The 22,927-nt window shown below is 50.3% G+C and overlaps 1 protein-coding gene across 1 annotated transcript in view; it reads right to left on the bottom strand.

Annotated features, from left to right (window-relative positions):
* Positions 1-347: 347 nt before the first annotated feature.
* Positions 348-22,927, bottom strand: part of ANGPT4 (angiopoietin 4) — a 48,991-nt gene continuing 26,411 nt past the window's right edge. The window contains exons 2-9 of the mRNA XM_002830146.4: positions 22,729-22,884; positions 20,837-20,958; positions 17,629-17,876; positions 13,743-13,858; positions 12,286-12,387; positions 10,652-10,818; positions 6,764-6,894; positions 348-5,599 (exon numbers count right to left, since the gene is read on the bottom strand). Coding sequence (XP_002830192.1) covers positions 5,439-5,599; positions 6,764-6,894; positions 10,652-10,818; positions 12,286-12,387; positions 13,743-13,858; positions 17,629-17,876; positions 20,837-20,958; positions 22,729-22,884 — 1,203 coding nt within the window. The 3' untranslated portion in view covers positions 348-5,438. The remainder of the gene's footprint in view (positions 5,600-6,763; positions 6,895-10,651; positions 10,819-12,285; positions 12,388-13,742; positions 13,859-17,628; positions 17,877-20,836; positions 20,959-22,728; positions 22,885-22,927) is intronic.

Below are 22,927 nucleotides of genomic sequence, written 5' to 3'. Positions count from 1 at the left end.
GTACACACCACTGTGCCCAGCTTAAAATATTTTGATGACAGTATTTTTTTTTTTTTTTTTGAGACAGAGTCTCGCTCTGTCACCCAGGCTGGAGTGCAGTGGCGCAATCTCGGTTCACTGCAAGCTCTGCCTCCTGGGTTCACTCCATTCTCCTGCCTCAGCCTTCCGAGTAGCTGGGACTACAGGTGCCTGCCACCATGCCTGGCTAATCTTGTTTTGTATTTTTAGTAGAGACGGGGTTTCACCGTGTTAGCCAGGATGGTCTCGATCTCCTGACCTCGTGATCTGCCCGCCTCAGTCTCCTAAAGTGCTGGGATTATAAGAATGAGCCACCGCGCCCGGCCAATGACTGTGTTTTTAATATAATTTCTTTCCTTCACAATCCAATGCATTTAATTTTATTTTAAGCATGTGAAGACACCATTCTGAGGAGGGGTCCATGGCTTCACCAGATGCCAAAGACGCCCATGCCACAGCAAAGAAAAATTCATTGATCCATCCTTCAATGACCCCATGAAGCAGCAGTGTTACTAGTTTGCTACAGAGGGGAACCTGAGGCACAGGGAGGTTGTGCAACTTGTTTAAGGTCACATGGATATCGAGTGGTTGTGCATTATTATATCTGTCAGTTGTTTTTATAGCTTATGGGCTGATGTGGGCTTGTCCTTTATGTCACATCAGAAAGCAAGTCTGGTTAATTATTTTCTTTCTCAAGGTTAAGTGAGATCAATAAAAATAATACACATATATAGCATGGATTATTTGTGGTCATCATTTGCTAATCCTTATACCTGTGCCATGTTGGATTAATTATTACAGCTTTGTGAGCTGCTTTATTAAGGAGGGGAAGTAGAATGAACAAATCATGGCAAGTCACTTCACCTCATCTTCTCATTTAAGGATGCTGATCCTGGTGTTGCCAAGGCGATGCTGTCAGCTTTCGGAAGCATCTTTAAATGGGAGAGGTGAAGGCCCACATGGATCGAGGGGAAGGAAAACTCAGAAAAAAGGGTCAAATCCCTCGGCCGCTGAGACAAACCATCCTGGTGGGGACCATCCCTCACCGCTCCGCACATGGCCACTTTCTACCTCGCCCTTGGTGGTTGCCTCTGGGGTGTACTCAGGGAACTCTCTCCCCAGTGTGGAAACTGTCTTTGCTGGGGACATGCAGAGATCTCAGAAATGATGTGTCCTGCCGATCTGGCTCCCTCGGGATCCATCAAGTGCCAGTGGAAGAGACTGAGTGGTCTTGGAGGCCTTTCCAGGAAGTTCCTCCTGCCCTTGGTATAGGAGTTTGGTGGTAGATGCCCAGATGCCCAGAGTGCCCTGGGAGAAGAAGGCCGCTCACAAATGCAAATGTACTGGAGGTGGTGCTTGGCTGTGCTGCCTTGGATGAGACCCTTTCCCTCTCTGAGCCCTAATTTCTTTTTTCTTTTTCTTTTTCTTTTTTTTTGAGACAGAGTCTGATTCTATCGCCCAGGCTGGAGTGCAGTGACAAGATGTTGGCTCAGTGCAACCTCTGCCTCCCGGTTCAAGCAATTCTCCTGCCTCAGGCTCCCGAGGAGCTGGGGCTACAGGCATGTGTCACCATGCCCAGTAGAGACGGGGTTTCACCATGTTGCCCAGGGTGGTCTCGAACTTCTGAGCTCAGGCAATCCACCCGCCTTGGCCTCCCAAAGTGCTAGGATTACAGACTAGGAGCCACTGTGCCCGGTGCCTAATTTCTTCATCACTGAAATGGGAAGAAAACTAACCTGGTGCAGGGAGAGGTGACAAGGGTTTTGCATAGGAACCTGCAGATGCAGGTATCCTAGAGGCTGGTCCCTATGAGCTGTGGCCCCCAGGAGACCCAGTCTAGGCTCGAGACCACACCAGCCATGCCCTCTGCAGTGCCTTGTGCTGCCCAGGATCCTCAGGCTGGTCTTGTCTGCAGCCATTGTGAGTCAGCCTCACTGTCAGAAGGGCTTTCAGAGGTTGCTAGGTTCTCTGTCCATGGGAAACTGAGGTTCAGAGAGAGCCAAGGGCTCTGATCCAATGGCAGAGCCAGACTGATAACAGGGTCTAATATTCCTGGGCAGGACACAGCTGTGTCCTTGATAGTCAGAGGCAATCTGGGATGAACTGGATCCTGGGGTCAGGACCTGGGGACAGGGAGGCCGAGAGAGGGCACAGAGGTGGAGAGAAGAGAGATGGGAGCCAGGGACAGGGAAAGAGGGAAGGTGAACACCTGCTCCTCCCTGCCTAGCATCCCTGCTTCCTGAAGTCATGACTTGGGTGGCACTGACCCCACTGCTGGTGCTAGGCATGATCATGTGACTGAGGTCTGGTCAAGCAGAGTAAGAATGATAAGCACAGGGATGGACACAAGACCAATCCTGGCTGCAGAACATCATTCCTTTACTGGAATCATGGAGACAGGGGAGCTCCCCGGGTCAGGGATGCTGAGCTGGGAGGACATGAGCCTGGGGCTGCCAGAGCCTTCTTGTGAGGAAAGATCCTGGCTGAGAATGAAGTCAACAGGGCAGATGGAGGTGCTGAGAGGTGGAGCTGACATCATTTGAGCCTCTGGATCTAACCTCACTTGCCTTTACCCTTAGACTTTCCAGTTATGTGAGTCAATTTATTCCTTAGGGCTAGAATTTCTATCCCTTATACCTGAGTCCTGGCATGGAAGAGGAAGGAAGGTAAGAAAGAAGGATGAATATTTAAGAACAGGTGTCTGAGGCTGGGTGTGGTGGCTCATGCCTGTAATCCCAGCACTTTGGGAGGCTGAGGCAGGTGGATCACATGAGGCCAGCAGTTTGAGACCAGCCTGGCCAACATGGTGAAAACCCGTTTCTACTAAAAATACAAAAGTTTGCCGGGCGTGGTGGTAGGCGTCTGTAATCCCAGTTACTCAGGAGGCTGAGGTAGGAGAATCACTTGAACCAGGAGGCAGAGATTGCAGTGATCCGAGATCGTGCCACTGCACTCCAGCCTGGGCGACAGAATGAGACTCTGTCTCAAAAAAATAAAATAAAATTACATAAAGAACAGGTGTCTGAGGATAACTCAAATCAGCTTCCTGCCCCCTTATAAAATGGGAGTACAGAGAGGGACTTGAGCCTTCATCCCACCCAGAGGAGTTCTGTCCCTGGGCCTCACAGCTTTGCCCTGTCTCCTCTCTAGCTTGCAGTCAGCCTAGAAACTACAATAGAAAAATAAATGATGTAGATACAAAAATAAAATGCCTTTTCCTCACCTGAGGGCAGGAGAAGGGGCGGCATGTGCTGGGGAACGCCTTCCTCACCCCATTCTCCTCTTTGAGGACAAACATTTATTAGGCACCTGCTTCATGCCAGGCTCTATTAAGAGGATGACATACATGGTCTCATTTCCTCCTTGCCACAGCCCAGCCAGGAAGGAATATTATCATCTCCATTTTACAGATGGGAAAACTGAGGCTTTGATGATTGAGAAGATAACTGGTGCCTTGAGAGGCTGAGCCACTGGACCAAAGTGTCAGAGCTGGAGCAGGTTTGTCCGACTCCAAAGCCCTGCCCACCACACCACACTGCACACAGTAGAGGCTAAATAAAGGTCTGCTGGGCAAATGCTGCCTAAGGCAATTTGAGCTCTCTGGGCAGTAATCTGCCCCTAAAGATTTCCCATCATGCCTGAAATGCTACCATTAGCAACTATGTCCTTTGAGTCTTGAAGGGGAAAAGTGCTATTTCCCAGGAATGAGATCAAAGTCAGTCTGTGCTGGGTTTACTCAGAGATTGGCTGAGAGCGGGACTCAGGGCTGGGGCGAGCCAGGGGGATGAAGGTGTCCCATTCCCATTGGCTTAGTCTCATCCAGGAGAAAACTTTCTGAGGACAGAGGTGTATCCTAGCGGTAGGGCAGGTGGGCTCCTGGCTATGCCTGGGTGTTGGCTGATGACAACAGGGCAGAGAGCATGACACAGTGATGGGGGTAGGTGACACAGTGGCTGTGGATCCTTTCTGACTCCATCCTCTGAAAGAAGCTATGAGGGCCCTGGTCTCCCAAACTCAGGCAGAGGCCTGATCTCCTCCCCTGCAGCTCCCCGCCTACCACCACAGAGGCAGCATCACTGCTGGGTGGGGAAGGGAGGGAGGCTAGGGGTTTCGGCTTGGAGGCAGAGAGGATCTGGACTTGGAGACAGATGTCCTGCCTAACAGTCCCTGGAATTGAGCCTGGGGCAGTTGAGGTTACAGGGAGTCCTGAGGGAAGACAACCAGGTAGAGATCAGCTTCCTGGGACTTGAAGGAGCCTTGGAGGACATAAGCCTATAACACAGACAGGGACTTAGTTCTAGACCCTTCTTCAGGGATGGTATCTGTTTTAACTGAAAGGTTATTTCCAGTTGTTTTTAGAGGTTGTTTGAGGCTGTCACTGTGGCCCTTGTAGCCAAAAAGGGTGAGTATAGCTGGGGTGGGGATGGGGCTGTGGGGCTCCTCCTTATGCCAGGGGAGCACTAGCTTTGTCCAAGAGCATCTACAGTCCTGTGAGATGCTCTGGGACAAACTGAGCCCATTTTCAAATAAGTAAATTTGGGGAAAGCTGCCCACTCTAGCCCCTTCATGGGTAGTCACAAGGTACTCGGCCATATTAAAGGCTCTGATCAGTCCTGCAGTGAAGAGTGCCTGTTCACTTTGACTTAACCTGCTGTTTCCTTTTCTTATTGCTCATAGGTACTTTTAGAGAAAAGCCATAGTTATTCCCTGTGACACATCCTCTAGGACATGCTGGAGGTGAAGGAGCATGTCTTTTTGGGTCTCCTAAAGACCCTAGCTCCAAACATTGGAGCCTAGAAGTGGTGAAGTGGTAAAGCCTAGAAGTGGTGAAGTCTAAAGACTCTGAGATCTAGGGTCATTGGAACCTAGAAGTGGTGAAGTGTGAAGGGGAAATAATGATTAACCCACCCATTAAGGGGTGGATGCAGCCCCTTCAGACTTGAAAAGAAAGTTCAAGGACATCTCAAGACTAGGAAAGCTTGGAACAGGAGCTTAGAATGGGAGATGGCCTTCTCGCCAATCCAAGGGAGAGAACCTGGGCCATCTGGCAGCTTCCAATGTGCAAATACCTTCCCACCTGCCTGCAACCCCACCATTGGTCATGGGAGTCAAGTTTGGTCTGTTCTAAGCCCATTCAAGGTACTGTGACCCTCAGGCAGGGAGCCCCTGAGGGGGGAGGGAGAGAAGAGGGGAGAGGACTACATCAGAGGGATGGGCCCCGAACACCCTCCATGTCACAGACGGAGGGGAGTAGGGGGGCAGATGACCCTTCTGGACTTCTGGGTCAAGGAGGGCTGGCTCAGGAAGCCCAGGGTGTCAGGGAAGGCGGTGGCACAGTGTCTTGCATCTGGGTCCAGGTTGTCCAGGAATGCCAAGTCCGAGCTTCTCCTGTGCGGTCCAGCCTCTGGCACAGCTGCTCGTTAGATGTCCAAAGGCCGTATCATCATGCGAGAGGCACGCAGTGAGTAGCTGGGGCCCTTGAAGTAGTGCCAGCGGATGCCGTCCATCTTGTGCTTGTTGTTGGGAGCACGGTAGTAGATGCCATTGAGGTTTGACAGGCCACAGGCATCAAACCACCACCCTAGTGGAAGAGGGAGGAAAGGCGCTTGGTGGAGGTGGGAGCCCAGCCAGTGGCAAGAGGGCAGCCCATGTGTCCCAAAGAGAACAAAGACTAATCGGGACTGTTGCCTCCTCTGGGAAGCCAGCTGGCTGGGGATGGGGCTGGGTGGGAGTGGGGGTGCGGTGGACAACAGACTCTCTGCTCAGCCGGGGCCTCTAGAGGGCAGCAAGGGGCTCTGGCCACTCCTCGAGCCCCTTCGCTCCTCCCGGCCTTCTCCCTGAGCCCTTGGTGTCCCTGTCTTCCTCCCTCACTGAACCTGTCTTTCCAGCTCCCCAACCTCCCCTCATCGCTCTCCTCACTGCTTTCTAGTGGTCTCTGTCACTCTCTCTGAGTCTCTCACTCTCCGGGTTCATCTCTTTCTCTCTGATTGTCTCTGTGCTTGGGCCTGTCTCTGTGTGTCCCATTGTGTTCATCTTTCTCTGATGGTCTTTGTCCCTCTCTGCCTTTTGTGTCTCTGGCCCTCCCTTCCTTTGGGCCCCCATCTTTCACATGCTGTGTTTGTCTCCCGGCCTCTCCTTGGGCTGAGTCTTTCTCCCCCATCTCCCTCTGTACTTCTCTGCCCCAGTATAGCTCTCCATCTGCTGCTCAATGACTCTAACAGCCTTGGTGTCTCTCTCTTTCTCCATCTGTCCTCTGTGTCTCAGAAGGTCTCTCCCCCTGTCTCTGTTCTTCTTACTTTGTCTCTGTCTCCCATTCACCCCACTTCCTGTTCTCTGACCTCTGTGCCTACCAAGGAACACTGCCTGAGCCAGAGCTGGTGGGGAGCTGACCCTCTGCCTCCCTCTGGTCTCCTGATCCTGGTTCGGCTTGCCTGGGGTTGGGACTGATAGGGTATAGGGTGCCTCCCCACCAGGGCCCCTGCACTCAGTTTTCCTTTAGCCTTGTCTCTGAGGAACACTGGTGGTGCCAGCTTTAGGAGGAGGTGAGACCTGGAGGGGACCTCAAGGACTCAGTGGGGGAAGGCACCGAAGGGGCACAGCCAGGTAAGCCTATGGGTGAGCAAGGCCTGGACCTGCAACCCCCCTCCTGACAGCACCTGGGCGCACAAGAACCTGGGGAGGGAATAGGAGTGTCAATCTGGGTGAGCCCGTGGGTGGGCGGAGCTTCACCCCACCCTGCACCTACCTCCAGACATCACCTGGGCGCACTTGCAGAGACAGTGGTCGTTGTCTGAGTCAAGGGTGCTAAAGCTGGTGTTCTGCAGGACCAGGCTGCTCTGGCGCCCTGCTGAGCCGCTGTACCCGACCACAGAAAGCCTGGAGGCCACCCAGTGGTGGTGGTGGCAGAAGGGCCCAGAGTCAGGTTGGGGCTGTGTTGAGGAAGAACTTCCCCAGTGGCTTTGTCCCAGGCTGGGCTTCCCCTCCAGGTGTTCTTGGAGGGACAGCCCCAGCCTGGGTGGAGTGCTTGGGCTGTTTCCCTTCCTGGATTGCCTTCCCTGCCTGCTGCCTCCCAGGGACAAAGCACTTACTCTATGCCAGGCCTCTCCTATCTCACTGAACCTGAGTCTTGGAGAGAAGTGATAATGGTCACAATAATGGTAATAATGGCTAATATATATATATATTTTTCTTTAGAGACAGCATCTTGCTCTGTTGCCAGGCTGGAGTGCAGTGGCACAATCACGGCTCACTACAACCTTGACCTCTTGGGCTCAAGCAATCCTCCCACCTCAGCCTCCCGAGTAAATGGGACTATAGGCACGGGCCACCATGCCCAGCTAATGTTTGTATTTTTTGTAAAATACAAACATAGGGTCTCACTATGTTGCCCAGGCTGGTCTTGAACACCTGAGCTCAAGCAATCTGCCTGCCTTGGCCTCCCAAAGCACTGGGATTACAGATGTGAGCCACCATGCCCAGCAACATTTCTTTTTCTTTTTTTTTCCTATTTTTTGCATCTACTATGTGTTCAAAGTGCTTTGCATAGGTTAACTCATTCTCCTTTAATCCTCACAACACCCTATTCCCATTTTACACATGCAAAAACAGAAATCCCAAGAGCCAAAGAAACCTGCTCAAGTCTCAGAATGAATGAGGGTCAGAGCCACATGCCAGCCTAGTGTGACCTGACTTGGGAGTGTACATGCATTTTGCTCCCCCGCTGATGATGATCTGGCAACCCCAGCCCCATGACACCTCCTCACATTCACCCACCTCTTCCAAGAAGCCTTCCCTGACTACACTAGCCCCCATGGATCTGGGCTCCAGGGCACCCCAGCTCTGCAGTTTCAACATCTGCGGCCAGCCGGGTGAGGGTTTCTATTTCTTTGCCAGGCTCTGTGGCCTTGGTAGGCATGTCCAAGCCTGCCTGATGATGAAGACCATGAGATCTGGGGGCAGAAAGCCTGGATTCAAATTCCAGCTCTGCCACTTAGAGCTGCATGGCCTTGGAGGATTGGCTCACCCCACTGAGCCTCAGTTTCTTCATCTGTTCCGGTGGTAATGATAGTGAAATTAGCAGTGCTGCCCTCGTTTGTTATTGTGATTTGGTGATATCAGTGTGTGAAGTGTGCAGAGCAGTGCCACGGGGTGAGTGCTCAACATTCAGTGCTTGTTATTATTTGGCCCTTGGCAGATGGCTGGGCCTGGTTGGAGAGAATGTGGGGTGTTTGTATGACAGGATTGGGGGAGGCTGCACTGGCAGCTGAAGTAGGGAGCCAATTTGGGAGCAATTAAGAAGGTCCTGCTGAGGCTGGGCAGGGTGGCTCACGCGTGTAATCCCCGCACTTTGGGAGGCAGAGGCAGGCTGATTGCTTAAGCCCAGGAGTTCAAGATCAGCCTGGGCAACATAGGGAAACCCTGTTTCTATAAAAAAAACAAAAATTAGCTGGGCATGGTGGCGCACGCCTGTAATTCCAGCTACTTGGGAGGCTGAGGTGGGAAGGTCACTGGTCACTGCAGCCTGGGAGGTCTGGGAGGTCAGGGCTGCAGTGAGCTGTGATCATACCACTGCACTCTGTTGCCAGCCTGGGCAACAGAGTGAGCCCTGTCTCAAAACAAAACAAAACAAAACAAAACAAAACAAAACAAAACAAAACAAAAACGAAGGTCTTGCTGGGTGGAGGCAAGTGGATGGCAGATGTGGCCAGGGCAGCTCAAGGAAGCTCTTATGCCCTCAGGGCAGGGCCTGAGAAATTCCCCAGTGGGAATTCAGAGGGAATACAGAGCCTAGGTATATGGTTGGCTCAGTCCCCACACCTCCAGTCATAGACTGTGTCTGTCGCCAGGGAAATGAGACTTAGTTATTCTCTCTGTAGAAAAGACTTGGGAGGCTCCCTCAGTTTCCTTTTAGGCACTTACTATGTCTGGGGATGGGAACAGCAGTGCTCCCAGAAAGCAGTCCAGTCAAGGGTGTGAAGGGCTGCCATGGGACAGTGATGGTAATATTGTTTGCTGAGTGTTTACTACATGCCAGGCACTGTGTTAATGCTTCATGTGCAGTATCTCATTCAGGCCTCATCACACCCTTTTTGAGGTAGGTATGCCTAAAACACCCGTTCTACAGATGAACAGGTGAAGGGACTTGCTCAGGGTCACTCAGGGAAGTAGGGATGGAGTCGGGACTTAAGCCTTTGCTTTGGTGGCCAGTGGCTTAAACGGGACTCAGCATAGTGTTGTAGCTACTCACTGGTCAGGTGTGAGGAGTAGGGGGACATCCAGGGAATTTTTCATTCAGCTCTGGACCTTGCATTATCAGGTTGGTATGGATCCCATAAGGAGGGATGTCAGAACCTGGGCAACATAGGGAAACCCTGTTTCTATAAAAATTACAAAAATTAGCTGGGCATGGTGGTGCATGCCTGTAATCCCAGCTACTTGGGAGGCTGAGGTGGGAAGGTCACTGGAGCCTGGGAGGTCTGGGAGGTCAAGGCTGCAGTGAGCTGTGATTATGCCACTGCACTCCAGCCTGGGCAACAGAGTGAGACCCTGCCTCAAAAAAGCCTTTGCTTTGGTGGCCAGTGGCTTAAGTGGGACTCAGCTGGAGGAAACAGTGGGGGCATATCACTAAGAAGTTCCCAGAAGTGGAATTAGGCATAAAGTTCAGGAGGACAGAGAGTCATTCAGAGATTCCTTGGGGGGAAGCGACCTTCCCATCAGTGGAGGTATTCCAGCATGGCTGGATGATGATTGCAACTATGGAGGGAATCTATGAAGAACCAGATGCCATGTGAGGTTTTTTGCAGCCCTGTGAGTGTGAGTCCTGGTTCAGAGATAGCCAGGACCCAGGCTTATCTAAAAGATCCTTAAATTTCTCTGAGAGGCAATACCATGTTGTGGAGACAGCATGAGTTTTGGCAGCAGGGAGATCTGAGTTCAAATCCCAGCTCATTTAACTTGTAACTTTGGGCAGGATACTTAAACTTGGCGTCTCAGTTTCCATATTACTAAAGTAGGTACAGTAATGCCTACCTCAAAATGTTGTGGGGAAGATTAAATGGAATAATGGTGCCTGGAACATAGTAGGTGCTCAATAAATGCTAGTTCCTTTTCCCAAATATACCAAGAACCAGGCTGAGGAAGGGGTGAGAAACCTTGATGATCTTACAAGATCGTCATGTTTAAGCTCATCCTGCTATTGAAGAAGCAGAAGCTCAGAGAAGCCAGACTGACTTGTCCAAGTTCCCAAAGCAAGCTGGAGCAAGGCCACAATGAGTGCAGGAATTTCAACTTCCGGCCCAGGGACCCTTCCACCCAGCCCCAGGGCATAGGACAGGCTGGGCAAGTCACCTCCTTTTGCTTCTGGGTCTCTGTAAAAAGGCTGACTTGGGGTGACTGACCTTGGAAGACCCCTTCTTGCTCCTCCAATGGCAGCGCCAATGACATTCTTTCCACTCCACCCAGTGGCTAGGACATGCTGAGTGCTAACCAGCCACCTCCAGATCCCATGACGTGCACCCAAATGGGGGACAGATGGTAGGAACAGGAGATGCCCAGAGACTGACCCTTGGAGCAGACTCTGTAGACACTAGCCTGAAGACCCCAGCCCCGACACTGGCCTGGGCCCCAAACCCACCTGTATAGCTGGTTCTCACTGCCCAGGTGGAAATGTTCGTACTGGGCATAGGCCTCGTGGCCTTCCCAGTCTTGCAGCTCCACACGCAGAGAGTAGGCTGCCCTTCTGGTGAGCTGGTGCACCACTTCATTGCCGAGCCAGTGCTCCCCGGCTGGGTCTCCGAAGCCCTATAGGGAGGGGAGCGTGGGGTGAGACTCATGCTGAGGAGGAGGCCATGTCCCTGGCTGAGGAGCTGGGCTGGGCCAGGCTCCAGGGCTACTTATACAAAACCGCTGTGCTTAATGATCGAGTTCATAAGTACAGTGTAGGCAGGACTGGCAGTGGGAGCCCTCCACCTGCTAGAGGGAAAAGACTAAGACTTTTGTAAGTGTAAAAGCCTGTTAAAAGTTATTGAAATCACATTCCTCTGAAGTTCAAGAACAGGAAAAACTAATATTTGGTGACTACCTTTGGTGGAGTATTGACTGGGAGGGGGCACAAAGTGGGCTTCTGGGGTGCTGGGAGTGTTGTACATCTAGCACTGAATGGTGGTCATGTGGTTGAATACATATCTGAAAGTTCACTGAGCCTTACACTTTATTTGTGCTCTTAGCCACATGTATGTTAAACCTCAACAAAAATTAAATAAAATATTTCAATCAGCTACATAAATAGTAGCACAAACTTTGTTCAGTTACAGCACAGCCACTGCAAGATTTCAGCAACACAGAAATGTAAAACTGAGAGTGTGGGGAATGTCGTGTCCCAATGCCTTTGGACAGAACAAGAATTCAGCACCAAGGACAGGGGCACACCCAAGGCCCGCTCCCCAATTTAGTCACGATGCAATGCGGTTTAGCCTGATGGTTAATATTCAGTGCTCTTTTGTGTATTTCTGCACCTGGACACCCTATTGTTAATATTCAGTGCTCTTTTGTGTATTTCTGCACCTGGACACCCTATTCCTCCTTGCCATTTTAATGGTTGTTTAAAACCCAATTAGTTCAAAACACTCATAACTTAATTTGGTATTTATTTTTAAGTACTCCTTAAATGAACAGCAAGCAGATGCAAATAATAGATCTGCTGTATCACCTTGTGGGTATCTTTTTCTATTTCTTTGGCTTTGAAAACTTTAAGAGCTTTTAGGCATTTTAAGTCAGCTTGACAAAAAATCCTTTATTCAAAACCTAATTAAAAAATTGGAAAACAATCGGGCTTCTCATCTGATAAAATAAATGTGATCTTTGGGCCTGCAATGCCTCGTTAATGAATCTCTCCTGCAGATATGATCATAGATGTATGAAAAGACAAGAAAATTCATTAAAGCAGTGCAGTCAGGGTTGACTGGGGGGATTTTTATTCTGTCCCCTCCTTTGTATTCTTTAAAAAATTAGCAATGTATATGTATTTTTTTAAAAAAATTAAAACAAAAATAAAGCTAAACTTCTTTTCTTAGAACGTACGTCAAAACTTTCAGAAAGAACATTCAAATTCAGGTGATGGGGTCCCATAAAGCAGATGTGCACTGTCAGCTTTAGATGAGTTGATTTTTTCTGGGGGAGGAATGAGGGCAAAGCAGTCCCTTTCCAACAGCCCAGCCCCTGCCCCAGGTTTCAGAGCAGAATGGTCCCTCCCCAAGGCAGCAGGGTTACCTGTTTGTAATCCTTCCAATTCCGCTGGAAATTCACGGTGCCATTCTCACGGCGCTGGATGACGGTCCACCTTCCTCCACTGCTCTGCAGGTCACAGAACACCTGGAGGGGGTGGGCAAGGCACAGCTGGGAGCCCTTGGAGGCAGCCAGAGGCCAGGTCTGTGCTGGCCCAAATGTGGCTAGACAGACAGACCCCCACAGAGCAACAGGTGAGCCTGGGAGTCCTGGGCATCAGAAAGATCCAGGATTAAATTCCCCATCCATTGTCATCATTTTTCTAAAGTGGTGGGTAAGTAATGACCTCTCAGAGCCTTCCTCTCCTCATTTGTAAAATGGAGGTTCATACCTTAACCTCTTTGTGCCTCAGTCTCTCATCTGCAAACTGGGGTTGTGAAAATTAAATGAGATGAGTCATGTAAAGTGTTTAGAACAGTGCCTGGCAATACTAGGTAAATGGAAGCTTGACCTCTTTTTGTTGAAAGGAGAGTTTAGCAGGTGTGTGAAAAGTGTAAAAGACAAACTGGAGACAAACAGAGGCATTCTCCTTGGTATATTAAGATGGGGTGAAAGGAAATAGAGCAATGGTGGCTCACACCTGTAATCCTAGCAATTTGAGGGCCGAGGAGGGAGGATCGCTTGAGCTCAGGAGTTTCAGACCAGCCTAGGAAACACAGGGAGACTTTGTCCCTACAAAATGTTTAAAAATATTAGCCAGGGCATGGTGGCACGTGCCTGTGGTCCCAGCTACTTGGGAGGCTGAGGCAGGAGGATCACTTGAGCCCAGGAGGTCAAGGCTGCAGTGAGCTGTGATCATGCCATTGCACTCCAGCCTGGGCACCAGAGCAAGACCCTGTCTCAAAAAAAAAAAAAAAAAAAAGGGAATTATGAAGTGGGAATCTGCTAGTTGTTTCCCTTCTAGGCTTGGCTCTCAGACCCTCCCTCCTGACATCCATGCTTTTCTCTGTCACCCTTCTCATCTGATGACTTGACCTTAAATTTTAGGACAACCTTGGGAGCCACTCGTTGAAAATGGTGGCACCTCTATTAGCCCTGGTTTCTAATTTCTCACATGGAGCAGAACCCCAAGTCCTGTCTTCAACTGGACTATAAGTAAACTAGAAAGAAACGTCTTTGGGCTAAGGCCCTGGAATTTTTGGGGTTGTTTGTAATACCAGCTATCATCATTTTAATCAACACAGAACTATTTCATGCTGTTCCAGTGAAAGCACCTCTGAAGTGATGCTGGTTAAGGATGCACTTCCAACTTTGGGAACTTCTGCTTATCCCCACAATCTGATCCCTGACTGCTGGAGGTTTCAGAAGTCAAAGCCACCCCTACACCTCTAGTATTTCAGATACTGGACAAAGCCTGATCCCAATGGGGTGGGGAGTGTCTGTTTGGGAAGCCCTTGGCTCAGCACCCTCTAACAGCCACAGTTCCCAGGGAGCCCCCTAACCTTCCTGGACTTCATTGCATTGGACACCTGGATGGTGTAGACACCACTGGCACTGGCCCCAGAGCGCTGGATCTCTGCACAGTCCTGGAACACCTGTTCACCTGCCATTATGAAGGCTGCAAAGGGACAACACAAAAGTCAGTTGGAGGTGGGCAAGGAAAGAGAGAAGGAGCCAAGTGGGCATGCCTGCCTGCTTTGTGCCAGGTTCTGGGCTGGGAGGTGCTGGGGACAGGGAGATGAGTCAGACCTGGGAAGATTTCGTAGAGGAGGTGACAGTAAGCTGGAACCTGTACAATGAGCAGCAGTTGCCCAATGGAGAAGGGGAAGGTGTTCCAGGCAGAGGAAACAGCATATGCAAAGGCCCCCAAGGTAGGAAGGGCCCTAGTGTGTGCAGAGGACAGGGCATGGGGAGGGGAACTGAGGCTGAGGCCAAGGAGAGGAAATGACTCACACCGTGAGAGACGAGTTGAGACCAGGGAGGCTGCTTGCTGTTTGATGCAACTGAGAGGGTAGGACAAGGCTGGCACAGAGAAGGTGGGGAAGGAAAAGGAGAGAGGAAGCTGAGATTTCAGCAGGGCCAGGTCAGCCTTGCATGCCAGGCTGTGGAGCCTAGATTCTCTGGGCTGAGAAAGAGCACTCTGTCCAGAGTGTGGAGTGGGGGCTGGAGGGGATGAGACTCAAAGCTGGGAGGCCAGAGAGGAGGCTGCTAGAGTTTTCTGGGAGAGAGTTACTGGGGCCTGAACTCCAGTGAGGCACTTCCCATTTCACAGACCAGGAAACTGAGGCCCAAGAGTGAGGCAACTGGCCCAGGGGCACACAGCCAGGTAAGGCAGAACCTTCCTTCTTTGGAGCTCCCTTGGGTGGGAAGCTGTGGGCTCCCCTCCATAGCCCACCCACACTTTTGGCTGGATCTCCCTGCTGCCCTGGGCATATACTCCCTTATTCTGTCCTTCCTGGAAGCTGACGGCTGGCCTTAAAGGGACCCTGTTTCTTCCCTCTGGACTACATGAGATCAGGACAGTATTAATGACCAAAGCCTACCAGGGGTTTCTAGGCCTGGCCTGGAAAAAGTGGCTATTGACAAATAAAGTGCAGAGATTTAAAATCTCCTGTCTCAATTAGTGGAATCCAGTTAGAGGTTTGAACTATGATTCTACCAGAATCCAATCTCTCTGGGTAGGCAGGTACCCAGGATGGGGCTAAAATTCCAGATGGATAGGTTGTCAACACCAGTGAGGAACCAGGAGGCTACCACAGGGTGGGACTTCCTGGTTTGGCTTTACATCTGAACTTCGGGGATCCCAGATCCTGGATCTGGGGCACTTGTCCAGAGAAGGCTATTGCTCTCATGTCACAAATGAGATGACTAAGACCCGCAAATCCATCCCAGTTCACTCACAAGCATTTCCTGGGCAGTGGAGACCCCTGCCCCACCTGTTGGCACCCCCTTAGCTCCCCATGGGGAATTGGAGTCCAGCCAAGCACGAGGAGGCTGTTGGCCTCAAGGTGAGCAGGGATGGGCTGAACCTCACCCAGTAAGGCAAGGACAGAGCCAGGGTTGGCCTGAGATTTCCAGCCACCCTTTCCAAGGCTCTGCTCACCGTTATTTTCCTTAGTCTACAACAATATCAATAACAATAACAACAATAATATCAACACTAAAAGTGAAATACTTACCATGTATTGTAGTGTGTCCAAGGTGCCATGTAATGCCAGGGGTAGTTTGAGGCCAGGAAAAATATTTTTGGGAGGCATAAGAATAGGATAGACTGATATTGATATGCAGCAGTTTGGCCTGGTCCTCCTCTGAATATCTGGGCTGGTAATTTGTACCAGTTTCCCTCACTTTTGGGCATAGGCGCTGTGCTGAACCCTTTTGTATGCATGAACTCATCTGATTCTCTGTGCAAGAACTCTATGAGATTATTATTCCCGTTTTACAAGTAAGAAAAATTGAGGCTCTGAGAAGTTAAATAAGTGACTTGTATGAAGTTCCAGTGCTAATAAGTGAAGGAGCCAGGGCTTGAACTCTGGCCCATCTGACTGCAAAGCCAGTGCCCTTCCTCCTACACATCTTCCTTTGGATTTCCACCACTGAGCATACGTAAGATTGGGCAAACAGCCTGCATGAACAATTGCTGCTTTTATATCATGCACAAGTTAGGTCTTTTCTGCCTGTGCCCTTGTCCTTGTAACCTTCTGAACCAAACTCCCCAGTGCCTGGGAACATCAGAAGACTTGACTCTCTTCTCCTTTCACCAGCCTCCACCTGACTGGGACAAAGCCATGCAGAGAGCTAGTGCTCCCTTCCTGCTAGACTTCAAAGATGCCTGGTTCCTGTGCCCCATCTCCATCCAGCCCTCTCTTCTATACCTGGTGACTGAGTCTCTCCTTCAGTTTCTCCATCCAGAAGGGGGTGAAAGCAGCTGCCTAGTGTCCTTCCCTGGTGATAGTGGAGCACAGGGGACAGGGTGTTTGGGCAAAAGGTACCCAAGGTGAGGTGCCCAACACAATCTCCTACTCAGACGATTGAGCAGACATTCAGCCTCACCTGGGGACTGTGTTACCAGTGGGTTAGTGGGAGGCGTTGGGCCCAGGCCCTGTGCCTTGGGCTGAGCTACAAGAAACCCACACATGGGATGAATTCAGGCAGCTCACAGCCAGGTCTATGCATACGCCGGTAATGGGTTCAGGTTAATCCACATGCCGCGGTTTAGAAGGTGTCTACTTTTCCTGCCTGTAGCTTCCTTAGGCCTCAAATCCCTACTCAGCTGGGTCTGCCAGACTTAGATGGAGCCAGGGTGGGATCTTCTGCCCTCAAATCCTTGTCAGCCCTGGTAGTGCCTGGAGTGCCATCACTATTGGGTCTTAAAGGATTTCCAACCTTCCACTATGGATCCAGGAGCAGCAGTAGCCCCTTTGGTCTTTCTCTCTCATCAAGACATCTCCACTCATGGTTCCAATCAGAGCTTCTTGAAAGTGGTCCCACTCCGTTCAAAAGCCTCCCATGCACCTTGCTAGCCTCAGGCTAAGAGCCCTTCTCCTTCGCACAGCCTTTGGACCTGTCTGTTTTCATGGTCTGGAAACTTCAGGAACACTGATAGCTAAGCATCTGGCACATATTATGCACGCAAAAACCATGTATTTCTTTCTCCTTCCCTCTGGGACCTGTAGACCAGGGATTGGACATTTTTGCAAGAGACAGGGGCTGTGACTGTGCATTCACTGCTGCATCCCCAGCACCCAGCACTGGGCTTGGCACACAGTAAGTGCTTAGTAAATGTTTGTTGACTGAGTGATTGCAGCTGGGGCCAAGAATGCCTTGGACACCCCAAGTAGGCCGTGTTAGAAGGAGTCAGTGAGAGCCTGGGAACCCGGCCCAGCATTGTTTTCCTGCCCCAGAAGCCAGGGCCACAGATGCCTCTTCACTTCTGTTTGGCCCTCTTGGGCTTAGGGGCAGGGGCATTAAGATGAGAGAGGTCCTTGGGGTGCATTGAGTCCAACCTCCCAGTTCCTCCCATTCTATAGCTAGGGAAACTGAGGCCCAGGGAGGGGTAGTACAAGCCCAAGAAAGTGGGGCTGGAGAATGAATCCTGGAGACCAAACTTGTCAGTCTGGATTGCTGTTGCCCTTATCCTCACCTCCAAAACCCATGGGTAAACTGAGGCCAAGGGAGGGGCAGGGGCATGCCCAAGGTCACCCATGGAATCAGGGGACAGGGCCTGGATTGGGATTGTTGTTGCCGCCATTATTACTGTTTATTGTTATTTCTATTTCACAGAAGGTCTGGGCTCCCAGGCGCCTAGAGACCCTGGAGTGTGAGCAGAGTCTCCCTCCCTTCTCCTGCCCGTCTTTAGCCACATTGGGGCGCACCCCGCTCACTCACCCGGGGCCGAGGCGTTAGCCCTTTCTTGCACCAGGTCCCGCAACAACACCAGCAGCTGGCGCAGGCTGTGCTGCTGGTCCTGCAGGAGGCTGGAGTTGTGCCTGACACCGCGCAGGCCGCGCTCGATGTTGGTGAGGGCGGCGCTCTGGCGGCTCAGCGTGTTCAGCAGCTTCGCCTTCTTGCTGAGGATGCTGGCCAGCTCCTCCTGCTGCTTGGTCTCCAGGGCCTGCAACCGCTTCTCGAGCGCGCTGCGGGGTAGGGGGCGCACAGAGGTGAGCCTGACATCCTCGCGAAGCACGCACCCCCGCGCGCCTCCCCGGGCCCTGGAGTCCCTGTAGCTCGACCATGAGACTCAAGTGTGGTGGAACGTCCTGTGCCCACTGTAGGCACAGATTGAGGAGGGGAGAAAAGAGATACCCGGCCCTGGAGTAATATAGATTGAGGTTTAGTGGAAGAAACAGGTGGTGTGGGAGGGACACCAGCAACTGGGTAGCTATTATCAAATCCCAAATGTGCTTGCTTTTTGACCCAGCACTCTACTCTCAGGAGATATCCTCTAGGGAGCATGGTCAAGAATGGCCCTGGGGACTTGCTTGTAATAGAAAAACGAACAAACAAACAAACAAACCAAAAACGATATAGCCTAGATGCCCAACAGCCAGGACTGGCTGAATCCGTTGCGTTTTGGCGTCCCTGGAAATGTTCCGCAGTCATGAAGGAGGAGGCATTTGCACAGAGTTGGAAAGATGCCCAGGACTTGGGGCACATCAAGTCTAACCTCATGTGTGGCAAGAGAAGAAAGAAAGTATTAATGTAAATACAGAGAAATGGGGTGAACATATAGGAGAAGGCTGGAAAGACCGCAGTGGTGCCTGTGTTTGGGAAGAATATGAAAGAAATTCCCTCAAGTGCTGTGACTTCTGCAGAGCAGGTTTGAGTGGATGGAGATGGAGAGGAGGAAGATGGGGGCAGGATGGAGGGCCCAACTTTCACTTTTATTTTGTACAGGTTCCTGTTGTCCTATGATATTATAATAATCAAGAGATTTTTTGTAATGGATTTAGAAGCAAAGAGGAGTTTTTCAAAAGAAAGCCTTTGACTCAGCTCTTTCTTTTTGGACATTTTATCCTCCAGATTTACCCACATGTGTGAAATGAAATATGGAAATGTTACTCATCGTATCACTGGTTGGATTAGTAAAAGGCTGGAAGCAACCTCAATATCCATTAACTGGGGACTGGAGGAATAAAAGCAGGGACCACATATGGTGGAGCATTATAAAGGTGGAGAAAAGAATGAGCAAGCATGTCATGCAGTTATAGAATCTTTCCAAGGTGACTGAATAATAATTTATAGAAACAAGGTATAAACAAGTAGTAGGCTACATTTGGGCTTAAAAAGGATAAAAATGGGAATGTACAGATGCTCCAAAATTTATGATGGGGCTATGTCCTAATAAAGCCATCATAAGTTGAAAATGTCCTAAGTCAAAAACTCATTTAATACACCTAACCTACTGAACATCCTAGCTTAGCCTAGACCACCTTAAACATGCTTAGAACACCTACATTAGCCTGTGCTTGGGCACGATCATCTAGCACAAAGCCTATTTTATAATAAAATGTTGATTAGCTTATGTAAGGTATTGAATATTGTACTGAAAGAGAAAAACAGAATGGTTGTATGGGTACTCAAAGTACGGTTTCTACTGCATGTGTATCACTTTCATACCATTGTTAAGTCACAAAATTGTAAGCCCAACCATTGTAAGTTAGCAATCTTCTGTATGTATGCGTTTGCATATTCATAAGAAACCCTGGAATGTCCGCTTATAGGATGTCAGCTTCACGAGGACAGGGGCTTTTGTCTCTTTGTTCACTTCTGTATCCACAGTGTCTATAATAGTGCCTGACACATGAAAAGAGTTCAAAAAATAATTGTTGGTTGAATGAATGGAAGGATACACAAGAAACTAGGAACAGTGGCTACCTCTGGCTTGGGTGGGTGGCTGAGGGACAGGGCTGGGAGGGAGATATTTTACTGTATATCCACTTGTGCCGACTCATTCTGCAGACTAAGAAAATGAGTCCAGGTAGGGAAAAAGAAATTTCCTCTGGGCTCCCAATTACGCTGCAGGAAAAGAGAGAATTGGGGCACACTGAAATTCTAGAATTCCCGCTCTGTCTTCATGGGCCAAGAGTTTACTGATGACGTCCTCCAACCTCACTGATTTCTAGACACCTAGTGTTAATTTAGAGTCATTGAAAGTGTCCCAGTCCTTGCCACTGAGACCTTGGGTTGGGAGGATAAGAAGATGGGCAGACTGTCATTAATTGCACCCAGATTAGAGAGAGCTGGGGGATCTCATGGCCTTATCCTGAACCAGCATGTGAACAACATCTTGTCTGATTCACAGGCCTGTGGCTTGTTCAGTGGGTAGATTTTGCCTTCTCCAGAACCCTGACTTTGGCAGCTTTTTTCTTCACTCAGCTTGAAACTGAGGTGAAATCAGCCTTAGCTGCCAGATTTTTCTGCTTTATCTAAACCTCATGACCATTTTTTTTTGTAATTTAAAGGGTGTTCCCCTGATGCCTATTTGCTTATAAACGCAAAGACTCTCTGATAGTGTAGACAAGAACCTGGTAACTGTGGTTGTTTCTGGGAAAGGAATCGTGGATAGCACCAGATTTATTTATTTGCAAAGAAGTAAAGCCAATAAAATTTACTGGATGAATAGTATGGTGGGTGAATTAGATCTCAATAAAGCTGTTAAAATTTATGAGATAAATAAAAGAAGGAGGAAGGAAGGAAGGAAAGGGAAAGAAAGAATCAGGGTGTCCTGGGCCCCAGGAAGATGCCTATCCCCTGTCCCACCCAGTGCAGCACATTGCTTGGCCCCTAGCCCAGCCCCGTAACCACTCTCATTTCCAGCCTCAGTCTAGACTCCAATCCTGGTTTCAGTACTTCCCCAGCAGGGGCTATTCCCAGCTCTAGTTTCAGCCCTAACTCCCAGGATACCTCCTTGCCCCAGTCCTAATCCAAGCTCCTAGGTCTGGCCACAGGCCCTATCCCAGACACCAGCCCACGTCCAGCTTCCGGTCCTGGCTCCAGCCCCAGTCCTAGCCCTGGCTCTGGTGCCTGCCCTAGGTCCTAAACTTGACTCCAGCCCCAGCCCCTGTCCTAGTCTGGTGCCAGGTGCCACACCCACCTGTTTTGGCCCTGAAGCTGCTGGAGCTTCTGCCTCTGTAGCAGCAGCTGGTTCTCCAGCTTGTTGGTGGACAGAAAGGTCTCCGGCATCTGGGCATCCATTCTTGATGTCTGGTTCAGGAGCTGCTCCAGCAAGCAGAAGCAGGTAGGGGGCTGCGTAAGCGCTACAGGAGCCCTGCCCAACCACCCACCTGCCCACAGGCCCTGCCACTCAAGAAACTTACCCATTTCCACTCTCCCAGTCGTAGTTCCTGTGGTTACTCACTCACAGGCCCTAACTTACCTTATTACCTGCTTCCCAAATTTGCCTTTCTCCATCACTGCAATGGCAGCTCCATTCTCCCTGCTGCTTAGGCCCCAGGAGCTGTCATCCCTGTCCCCCACATCCAACTCATCTGCAGGTCCTGTCAGCCTTGCCTTCCAGCTGGCACCTGACCACTTCTCTCCTGCTCTGTGGCCCTCACTCTGGCCCTGGACTCCTCCCTCATTGCCTGCAGTCTATTCTCTACTCAGTAGCCTGGGGCTGCCTCTTAAAACTTGTTTGCTCTGTTCAAAAGCTTCCTGTGGCTCCCATCTCACGCAACAGAAATGCCCCAGTGCTCGCCATGGCCTCCAAGGCCCTATGGTGTGATCTGTCCCTATCACTTCTCCAGCTCCTTGCCTGCCACTCTCCTCCTGGTCACTCCAGCATACTGGTCTCCTGATGTTCTTGAACCTGCCAGCACGTCCATCCTCCCTCTGGGCCTTTGCACATGCTGCATCCCCTGTCTAGAGCACTCTCTGCAGTAAGTCTGGCTGCAGCCCTACCTTCTCCATGGCCCCTCCTGGCCTTGCTGTAGGAGCTTGCAGCTCTCATCCCCCCCACCACTCCCAATGCACCCCCACTGTTGCTCTCTCTTCCGTGCTATTATCTCCTTAGCGCTGTCACTGGCTAACATATGCAAACATGTGTTGCTTAATGATGGAAAGATGTTGTAAGAAAGTCGTCATTATGCAATTTCGTCATTGTGCAAACATCATAGTGTGTACTTACACAAATCTAGATGGTATAGCCACCTACACACCTAGGCTATATGAGACAGCCTATTGCTCCTAAGCTACAAATCCATACAGCATGTGACTGCACCGAATACTGTAGGCAGTTATAACACAGTGGGAAGTATTTGTGTATGCATATCTAAACATAGAAAAGGTACAATAAAAACAGCATATGATACTCTTATGGGACTGCTGTTGTCTAAGTGGCAAGTTGTTGACTGGAACATTAAGCAGTGCATAACCATATATGTCACTTATCTTTTCATTTTCAGCGGAAGTTTACAGGAGTAGGAATGTATGCCTGCTTTGTTTCCTGCTATATACTAGACACCAGTCTTCTCAAGCAGTGCCTGGCACACAGGGGATCAAACAAACAAATGGGCACAAACTTGTGTCTATTTGTTATTCACTTTTTCATCCACTGACTTCCCTACCCTTCATTTATTCACTAGTTCCTTCCCTGCTCTTTGCTGCTCAGATACCTCTTTTCTCCAAGTCCTTGGCCCCAGAGGCCCAATGAATTGTTTCTTATCCATCTTCACCCGCCACATTGTAAGTCCTCTGAGGGCAAGGGAGCTGTGCTACTATACCCCTCATTCCAGTGCCCAGCACAGACCAAGACACTGAAGTTACAGAGGCAGAAAAGCCAAGCCCAGCATCCACCCCCAAGGGCTCATAGCTTGGAGAGAGATAGTTTTATGACAAGTTCATCAGGGAGGAGGGACCCCGGGGGCTACAGGCCCAGAGGAGGCCTTGACCCTACTCAGGGTCAGAGATCAAGGTAAGATGACTGGGGCTACGAACCAGCCTGGCCAGCCACAGGCCCTCAGTGCCCACTCAGTCACCCTCTGTTACCTGAGCCTCCATGTCGGTCAGCTTGCGGGTCTGGGCAGTGGTCTGGTTCAGGAGGCTGGTGCCCAGCTCTATCATGGGGGCCGTCTGATTCTGGGCCATTTGCTGCTGGACCTGCTCCAGCTTCGACCTCAAGATCGTCTTGATGGCCCTCTCTAGCTGTGGGAGACCATGGGCTGGGGTCACGGGGGAGGGGCTGGGG

Source organism: Pongo abelii, chromosome 21 (assembly GCF_028885655.2).
Source record: "Pongo abelii isolate AG06213 chromosome 21, NHGRI_mPonAbe1-v2.0_pri, whole genome shotgun sequence".
Lineage (NCBI taxonomy): Eukaryota > Metazoa > Chordata > Mammalia > Primates > Hominidae > Pongo > Pongo abelii.
The sequence above is the reverse complement of the archived record's forward strand: the minus strand, read 5'-3'. Positions and strand labels throughout refer to the sequence as shown.